This window comes from Leopardus geoffroyi, chromosome B3 (genome assembly GCF_018350155.1).
Source record: "Leopardus geoffroyi isolate Oge1 chromosome B3, O.geoffroyi_Oge1_pat1.0, whole genome shotgun sequence".
In the NCBI taxonomy this organism is placed as follows: domain Eukaryota; kingdom Metazoa; phylum Chordata; class Mammalia; order Carnivora; family Felidae; genus Leopardus; species Leopardus geoffroyi.
The window spans coordinates 137,124,197-137,133,892 of NC_059337.1; the positions used below are offsets into that span (position 1 = coordinate 137,124,197).

General features: G+C 53.0%; 1 protein-coding gene across 1 annotated transcript; it reads right to left on the reverse strand.

Moving 5' to 3' along the window:
• Positions 1-6,863: 6,863 nt before the first annotated feature.
• Positions 6,864-8,670, reverse strand: IFI27L2 (interferon alpha inducible protein 27 like 2). Its single transcript, XM_045451945.1, has 4 exons — positions 8,523-8,670; positions 8,328-8,357; positions 7,667-7,828; positions 6,864-7,082 (listed from the first exon to the last, which is right to left on the reverse strand). Exons 1-4 carry the CDS (start codon positions 8,566-8,568, stop codon positions 6,880-6,882), a joined length of 441 nt encoding a protein of 146 aa, XP_045307901.1. The 5' UTR covers positions 8,569-8,670; the 3' UTR covers positions 6,864-6,879.
• Positions 8,671-9,696: the final 1,026 nt, after the last annotated feature.

The following is a 9,696-nucleotide window of genomic DNA, read 5'->3' on the forward strand; positions in this document are numbered from 1 at the left end:
TTGATTTTTGGCAAGGCTGGGTCTCTGGGACAAGGGGCACCAGGTACTGCTGAGAGCAGGACCTTTGTACTAGAACTGAGTTCTCCTACAAGCGTTGAGACCCTCGACCTTCATCGATGGGTCCCCAGAATGCTGGTGGCCAGGTTGCAACGCTCAGAATAAAGGGAGGAAGATTCTTCTCGGGAGTCTTACCAGCCCAGGAAAAGAAAAGCTCACATTCTGACACGTGAGGAGAGGGGCACTCATTGAAAGTCTCAGCCAGATTAAGGTGTGGCCCCTGAGCGGATAAGAGCCACCCCTGCCGGAGTCCAGCTCCAGCAGGTCCGGGGGTTCCCGGAGGATGAACGGCGTCGGCAAAAAAGTGAAAATAAAACAAAACAAAAATAAAAACAAAAACAAAAAACTAAAATGAAACGCTAAAATAAAAAACTAAACTAAACTAAACTAATAAAATAAAAACTAAAATAAAACTAAAATAAAATAAAAACTAAACTAAAATAAAAACTGAATAAAAATGGACACACAACAGCAGTGTGTTGAACTGGCCGATTTATTGCAGTAAACGCGGCATTATATATGCGAATGATTTCCTTGTAACATACGTCATCTATGTTTTTCTAACATTACCCAATTCTAAAATTGTCCCTTTGTATAATCACCCAATAAGGAATAACATGATTGTATTGTCATAACGTTCCCTCCTGCCCTTTGCTTATTGATTAATTTCTTTTATTGTTTTTATCATGTATCCATGTTTATCTATAATGTGTAAAGTATTTGCTTTGCTGTTCTCACTAGAGGCCATTTATCTCTCAACACCTCAAGTGGAACAGTTACAGGGACATGACCTCTTAGTTGTTTCCCTGAACCCTTCGTGGTTTTGAAGAACAAAAGTGTTCGCCTGGGTCCGAGGTGCCAGGAAGGGGGCCAAGAGGGCCTTAGAAATCCACCCCTTATACATTCTCAGAGAGACAATGCACCTAGGAACCAATGAACCATTCTGTACTTTAACCGACTAGGTTCAATCACCATCTGGAATGCCTCCGGGGGGCCAGGTGGGCCTAGGGGTCAGAGTGACCTGTGTGCATAGATACGCTCCTTAGTTACCGGAGTGGGGCTTTCGGATCCATATGTCTCTCCTTCGTTGGCCGCCTTTGCTGGCAAATGCATGAGGCTATCCTTCTTGCAAGTAGAGGAGTCTCCATGGGGAATGGCAAGGGCTAAACGTAAGGCCGCACAATTTCTTGCGGAATCTTATTTTCTTCCCTAACGGTTTTTTTTTTTCCCTTCCAGGGGGCCTGCCGAGGGCCGTTCCCCAACAGACAATACCCCAGGTAGTTTTAAGGCCAAATTACCTAAAAGCGGGAGTACCAGAAGCTTCCCTGTCGGCGGGCCGCCCTGCAGTCACCAGTCCGTCCACAGCCCGGGCCCTGCCACTCAGGCTGGGTAGCTCGGCTTCCAGCACACCCCTGCAGGAGAGCCTGACACCAGACATCTAGGAAGGCTCAGACACGAAAGAGAAGCAGTGTTTCTGGCCCTCTCTCTCCTTTCGCCCCGAGCCCTGAGACACTCACCTTCTGACCGAAATGCAGCTTCATCACCGGCTTCCCCACCGGAGAGGAGAGGGACCCACGGGGGACCACAGTGGCTGGTCTGAGAGTGTGGAAAGCAGTGGGCACAGAGAGGGATCCCGAGATGAGGGGAATGTAGCTGGCCCAGGAAGGTTGCGGGTGGAGATGCTATGACTTGCATTAGCACCCAGTCTGGGTGAGAGAAGAAGGGGAGCCCTGCTACCGTCCTCCTGAGTCCCCACAGTGACTTCGGAGACACCTCTAAGGCACCCCGGATACTCACAGAGCAACTTAAAACGGCTGGAACAGGAGGATCAAGACAAATAACATTAAAAACAGATCTACTATGGGGGGGGCGCGTGGGTGGCTCAGTTGGTTGAGCGTGCGACGTCAGCTCAGGTCACGATCTCACAGTTTGTGGGTTTGAGCCCCGCGTCGGGCTCTGTGCCGACAGCCCAGAGCCCGGAGTCTGCTTCAGATTCCGTGTCTCCCTCTCTCTCTGCCCTTCCCCTGCTTGCTCTCTCTCTCATATTCTCTCTCAAAAATAAATAAATATTAAAAAATATTAAAGGGGCGCCTGGGTGGCTCAGTCGGCCGAGCGTCCAACTTCAGCTCAGGTCACGGTCTCACAGTTTGTGGGTTCGAGCCCCACATCGGGCTCTGTGCTGACAGCTCAGAGCCTGGAACCTGCTTCAGATTCCATGTCTCCCTCTCTCTGCCCCTCCCCCACTTGTGCTCTGTCTCTCTCTGTCCCTCAAAAATAAATAAATGTAAAAAAAATTGAAAAAAAAAAAAAAAGAACCCAGATCTACTATGGGGTGCTTGAGTCGCTCAGTCGGTTAAGCATCCAACTTTTGGTTTTTGGCTCAGGTTATGATCTCTCAGTTTGAGTTGGAACCCCTGCTTGGGATTCTCTCTCTCCCTCTCTCTCTCTCTGTCCCTCCCGACCCCCCCCCAAAATAAGTAAACACACTTTATTTTTTTTTTTTAATTTATTATTTTTTTTTAAGTTTATTTATTTTTGAGACAGGGAGAGACAGAGCATGAACGGGGGAGGGTCAGAGAGAGAGGGAGACACAGAATCGGAAGCAGGCTCCGGGCTCTGAGCCATCAGCCCAGAGCCCGACGCGGGGCTCGAACTCACGGACCGCGAGATCGTGACCTGAGCTGAAGTCGGACGCTCAACCGACTGAGCCACCCAGGCGCCCCAGTAAACACACTTTAAAAAAATTAACAGATCTATTACGGTCAAGACATTGCCCATGACTCATCACATAAAATCTGCACCCCAAGATTTTTGCTGCCCCTGTTTTATAGATCTTATTAAAAGAACTTGTGAAGAAATGATCCAGAGTCCCTAACTCTTGCTGCTGTTGAAGATGGGCATCTTTCCACAGGCTGAGAATGGCTGGCTTTGTGGCTTATTTCCAGTTGGGAGCCTTGAACTGGCTTCTTGCCCACCAGCTCTCTCCCAGCCGCCTCCTCCAGCAACTAGCCTGTATTCAGGGAGATAAAATTATTTACCTGATGAACCAAACCATTTCAAATTGCTGAAGAAGTTCAAGGTAGGGTGGGGGAGGTGGACGACTTCACCAGTTTCAGCCATCTTTGGGCCAGCCCCAGCCCAACTCTCTCGAGTGTCTTTGGTAACAGCGATTTTCTGAAGGAAAAGGCAATTGCAAAGGAACATTTGTATTTTTTTGAAAATTTTTAACAGATGTTTATTTATTTTGAGAGATAGAGTGCGTGCGTGTGTGCATGAGCACGGGAGGGGCAGAGAGAGAGGCGCACCGAGCCCGATGCGGGGCTCAATGTCACGAACTGTGAGATCATGACCCGAGCCAAAATTGGGAGTCAGACAACGTAACAGACGGAGCCAGCCAGGTGCCCTGAGAAGGAACATTTTTCAAACTGAAATTGTCCCAGGCTTTTTTCCTGACAGTTGCAAAGACTGAGGGACCGTCCACGCGTTTGAGTGACCTACCCTACAATCCTTAACCAGCCTCAGAGCCTGAGCTGTGTTCTCTGCTGGAAGGCTGACAGATCTGGACCTGGTTGGGTCCAGTCCGGACTGGGGGGGGGGGGGGGGGGTCGCTGTGAGACAGACTGTAGTGGCTCTTGTGTGAGCCTCATTCTGCAGCAAGGAGATGAATAAGGCCTGAACACAGCCAAGTTTCGGGAACAGTCTAATGGAGCACTGTGGCTGTTTTGGGTTCAGCCCTGGGGGCTCCCGAGTGGCCTGAAGAGAGGGAGGGACGTTGTCTTGGGCTGAGGCTCCACCACGAGGACTCAAGTGCCAGCGGTGTGTTTGGGAGGTGACCCTAGGGGGCACCAAGAGGGGATGAAAGATGAGGTGGAGAAAGACCCGCGGCCATGAAAGGGTCCATTCATGAGTGAGTCTGCACTGTGGGCAATTGAGATTCGATTATCCGGAGACCCCTGGGAGACCCCCGGGAGTCTAGGGCAGGCCTGAGTTGTCCCACCTGAGGGGTGTTCATCCCCAACTAAAACCCATCATTGGCTGAAGTCTCTTCTGCGGGAGCCGACACCCTGCTTCCAGCCTGTCTTGTCAGCCAGGGCTGGGGGCCTGGGAAGGGGTCATCGGCGCTGGCAGTAGGGGACAGCAAGGGCTAGAGGGTGAGTGCCAGGGGGTACGGGGGCAAGGCTCTCACCGTCCGCTGCGCAAGCTCAGTGGAGACCAGGAAGTGAAGAGTATTTATGTCAGGAGACAAGTGCGCCTCTTCCCCTAGGGAGCTCCGTCTTACCGGAAGTTGCGCAGGGTGTGGATTTAGGTGTTGCTATGGCTACCACGGGACTAGCTTCACCTTGTGTTTCCCTTGGGAGCTGGTGTTTCTCAGCGTCTGCTCCATTCTCAGCTTTAGGCTTCCTTTTGGTGTGTGGTGTGTGCATTTCAGAGAGGGTCTCCCTGGACACCTGCTCCCCCCAACCGTGCAGACGTCTGTTGCTTGTTACTTGCCAGGCTGGCGGCGGGGATAGTGGCATTCTCTGCGGTCCCATCGGGCCTCAGTCTGGGCAAGTCTGGGGAGAGGATTTTCTCAGTAGCTCTGTCCCTCCCCCGGTTGTGGGTGGGTTCGCTCTGCGCCCAGGAGGGTTTAGCACCCCGACCTTGGGGGTGGAGGTATTCTTCTTTTCTCCCCCTCCAACTACGGTGATTTTCACCTGTGTTCTGGGAGCTTAGGGGTTTACTGCCCGACCCCCAGCAGCATGAGGCTCTCGTCCCCCAGGGGAGCAGGGAGGTAAGGCGGTAGCTCCCTCCACCCCCAGCCTCCTCTCCGCCAGGGAAGTGTTCTGTGGGTTTCTGCCTGCCCACAAGTCTTTCTTGCAAGCGCCCAGCAGACCTGCCAGCTCTGAGGGGTTCAAGAAACGTTATTTATTTTTATTTTAAAGTTGATATACATTTTATAAAATTGCTTTCTGTAGGTCGTGGGGGAACGAGCTTAAGAATTCCCTGAGCCTGCACCGATGGGTTAACAAGGCGTAAAGAATTAGAAAGCCACAGGATGAACGCACCCAAGTTTGGGTAAACAAGATTGGGTCAACAGGGCAAAGGCCAGCCAGTATAGGACAAAGGTATAGGAATAGAAAAGCCTTGGGATGAAAGCATCAAAACTGAGGTAAACAAGATTAGGGATTCAGGGCGGAAATGCCCCCCAACTTAGCACAATCACAGAAAGGTGCTTTCACAGGAAGGACAAAAACAGGAAAACAGGACTGTAGACCACAGTAGCCGGAGTTGCCCGGAAAGGAACTAATAGCAAAAGAAAGGTGCCTTGTTGACCCTGAGGTAGCATGCTCCTTCTTGTCCCCTAGGCCAGTTGAGGTAAACAGAGGTGGCGCCCCATGCCTGCTGTAAACAACTTTCCTCCCAGTGCCAGGATTTTGTTTTGTATTGACCCAAACCCCTAACACCGCATATCTTCAAAACCCCCTTTCCCTCACGCCCATGAGCTAATGTTCATGGTTTCATTGTCTCTCTTTGCACGTCCATCACGCTTGTAAGCCTTCCGATCTTTTTTTTTTTTTTTCAACGTTTATTTATTTTTGGGACAGAGAGAGACAGAGCATGAATGGGGGAGGGGCAGAGAGAGAGGGAGACACAGAATCGGAAACAGGCTCCAGGCTCTGAGCCGTCAGCCCAGAGCCCGACGCGGGGCTCGAACTCACGGACCGCGCGATCGTGACCTGGCTGAAGTCGGACGCTTAACCGACTGCGCCACCCAGGCGCCCCAGCCTTCCGATCTTAATAAAAACAGAGCAAAGACCCTTCTTCGGGGCTCTTGTCTCCTCCTGGACGTTAGCCTCTCACATTGCAATCCTGCGTCTGCTCTCTTGAACTCCAGACCCAGAGTCTACCACAGTAGGTTGTCTGGATTTTTCGTGTTGTAGGTTGGGAGTGACGCTCTCTCCAGCTTTCTACATCCTAAGTGGCCTCTCCTTTGGATACGTCCACAGGTGGGAGTCTACAAAATGCAGAGGGTGCCCCTAGAGGCCCCCAGACTATTTACTGGGGTGTAAGCAGAAGTTCTAGAATTTCTATTTCTATTTATGTTATATCTCATTCTTAAAAACAAACAAACAAACAAACAGCAACTCCAGAGAAGAGACCTCTCTGGCAGGAAGTAAGCCCTCACTTTGGACTTGAGTGGAAACAGGGGATACCAATCGCACCTGTTGCCAGGGTAGGAATTGGGAGGATTTTTCCAGACACGGTGTAGTGACCATTCGTGATTCAGTCTCCTTGCCTGGAAGCGCCCAGAGCCCCACTGTGACATTCAACATACTAAGTTGTCCTGGTGATTTGCTTGCCAGCCTCCCCACGGGACTTTGAGGTCAGGCAGGGAAAGGCCAGCGTCTTGCTCACATCCTGATATGAGGAAGACACTGGCCTTTCCCTGCCTGACCTCAAAGTCAGGATGTCTAGTGTCCATACATAAGGAAGGGCAAAGTGCTCTGTCGTCAGTGCCTCAATATGTATCCTGGCTACCCCTGACCCCAGCTGCCCAATGGGAACTTTTGTCAACCCCCATCACTCAATGAGGGGGGAAAGTGAGGCCCACAGAAGGCCAAAGAATGGTCCTGGGTGTATACAGCCTGGATGTGGTCATCGCTTGTGAGACTAGGATGAATCAAAGCCTCCTGCCAACTGATTCTGTGCTTAGCCTGCCTCTACCCCCTCCACAAGGCAGGTAGGGAGGATGGGGTGATTTGGAAAACTCCAGTCCCCCCCCCCCCGCCCCCCCAACAGGGCTGCAAGGAGCAAAGACATGGTGGTGCATCCACACGATTTTTATTTCTCCTGTTTCTCTGAACTGAGCGGGGGGTTTGGAGGTTGAACTTGGGATTCAGTTTCTCCTGGCTGTTCCCCTTCAGACCCGGGTTCTGCTGGGGAAGAGGAAGAAGGTTCCTTTTTTGAGCCTCCAAGCAAGGCTCCAAAAGCTGACCCAATGGAGGCCAGGAGGATGTTGGATGATGTGGAGAGTCCAGCTGCCCCTGAGGAACAGACAGAGGGTGAGTACTGGAACCTGCAGTGGCCAGTGGCCCCGACCCCTCTGGATGTCTGAGGCCCAGAGACCTGGATCCCTCCACTAGGTTCTGAAACCCCCAGGGCTCCACTTTGGGGAGACGATGCTGGAGGTGGCAAAGACAGGAGAGGGGGTGAATCTATGGGAAGTTAGAGACAGAGGACAGTCAGCCAAAGATCCAGTGAGCGACCGGTCCCCTCACCTTACACAGGAGGCCACTGAGGCCTGGAGGGGAAAGGACCCACCTAGGCCACCCCCGTGTCAGATTTGGATAGGGCTGTACCCAGAGCCCTGGGCTCCTTCCCTTCTTCTCCCTCTCAGAGCCCCTTACCCCTCCATTCTCACCAAACTTCACTCAGAAGGAGCCAGAAAGAGGACAGTGAGGGACAGTCAAAGGACCCGGGAGGATGAGAACCACGGAACTGGAGGGAGCTGAGCCCTCCCTCAGGCTTAGCCTCTGGGGTGAACGCCCTCCTCGCTCTGCTCCTCTCCCCACTATCCTGCGCTCCCCCACCCCTCCCCCGACCTGTCCACCGCCCACCCAACACTTACCCACCGACTGGAGCGTCGCCACCAGGCTGCCCGCGGCGACTCCACCCCCGTTGGCGACCGCGGCGGCGGACATTATCTTGGCCGCTAGGGACGAGGCGGCGATTCCCGCCCCGGTGAAGCCCATGGCGCCCAGCACCACGGGCACGGCCCCCACGGCCACGACTGCGGGGAACAGGTGCTGGGTCGGGGCGCGGGCCAGGGGAAGGGACCCCTCCCGAACTCCTTGGCAGTTTCAGGGGCCTGTCTGCTCTGAACATCGATGGGACACGGCAGCTCGGTGGGGGGGGGGGGGGGGGGGTTCCAAAGCAAAGAGAAAGGGGGGGATGTGGAGTCAGGTGGGGGACAAAGAGGTCACGGGAGGCCCACCCAGGAAGTGGCAGTGAGATACCCGGGAAGTCACTGCCCGTCACTGTGTGTGCGTGTGTGTGTAAATGTGGGAGGTGAAATATACCACTGCAGTTTGTATAAACAACACCCCCAAAGGAAATCTCTACGCGCTCGTTAGAAGGCCTAAGGGTGCAGCCAGGCCCCGGATCAGGCGTCCTCTCCCCGGGAACACTGTGAGCGTGGCTCTCTGCTCCTAACATTCACCCCGGCGGCCCTCCCAACCTGCATCTCCGCAGTCCCCTCCCCGGCGACGCAGGGGATCCAGGCGACTCACCTCCTCCCACTGCAGCGGCAGCCGCCCGTTCTTGGGACACGAACAGGGAAGAGAGACGGAGAGTGAGTTAGCTAGTTAATAGGTGGAGGGAACGAAGGAAAACAGCGGGGCGTCTAGCCGTCCTAGGTTGGGGGTCCGGGAGGCCTGCCCCCCACCCCAGCCCAGGCTGCCAGCTCCCTGCAAAGCTAGACTCACTCATCATGGTGCCACCTTCCTTGTCCTCGCGGAGCTCTGGAAACATCTAAGCACCAGCGGGGGTGATTTCCTGATTTCCAATGGAAACTCGGCCTGCCCCTCGCGGGGCAGGCCCTTCCGCGCGGTCAGCCCCTAGCAAAACCCAGAGCCAGTCCTGCCCCGCCCTCCGCCCCGCCCCGCCCCGCCCCGCCCCGCCCCACCGCCCCGTCCCAGCCCCGCCCCAGCCCCCAAGCCCCGCCCCGCAGCCCCACTCCTCTGCTTCTCCGCTGGCCTGTCCCTCCAGCTGAGCGTCCCCCTGGCTCTTCTGCCCGCTGGTGGTTTCCCTCCTTCTTGGTGGCCCCGTCAAAGAGAAAAGCGTCCTAAAGCATCTGAACAACAGAGAAATGGTTTCCAGCAATAAAGAAACAAAGAAAGATAAAATTACAATGTGAAGAAAAAATACGGGTGACTCCTGAAAACCATGGATTTGAACAACATAAATCCACATATATGCGGATTTTTAATAGTACAGTGCTGTAAATACATTTTATCTTCTTGTGATTTTCTTAAAAATTTTTTTTAAATGTTTACTTATTTTAGAGAGAGAGACAGAGCAGGAGCAGGAGAGGGGAAGAGTGAGGGAGGCACAGAATCTAAAGCAGGCTCCAGGCTCTGAGCTGTCAGCACAGAGCCCGATTAGTGGCTCGAACTCAAGAACAGTGAGCTCATGACCTGAGCCGAAGTTGGACGCTTAACTGACTGAGCCACTTAGGCGCCCCTCTTGTGAGTTTCTTTTCTCTAGCTTACTTTATTGTGAGAACGCAGTGTATAATGCATACAACACAAAATAGCTGCAAATTGACTGTTTAGGTGGTTGGGGAGGCTTCTGGTCATCAGTAGGCTATTACTAGTTAAGTTTTGAGGGAGTCAAAGTTATAGGCAGATTTCCCACTGTGTAAGGTGTTGGTGCCCCAACCCTCCCTCCCCCATGTTCAAGAGTCAACCACATTTAATTTCATTTCCAGAGGGAGACACATTTTGGCACATTTCCTTGCAGTCTACCTCACCAAGGTTGCCCAGTTTCTGTCACACTCTGAAAACGTAACCCCCTTACCAAGTTCCGATCACAATGTGCACACTACCTTGCAAGCTCCCCATTTAATGGGTCATTTAAATTTCCCCAGGCTGCTTAACA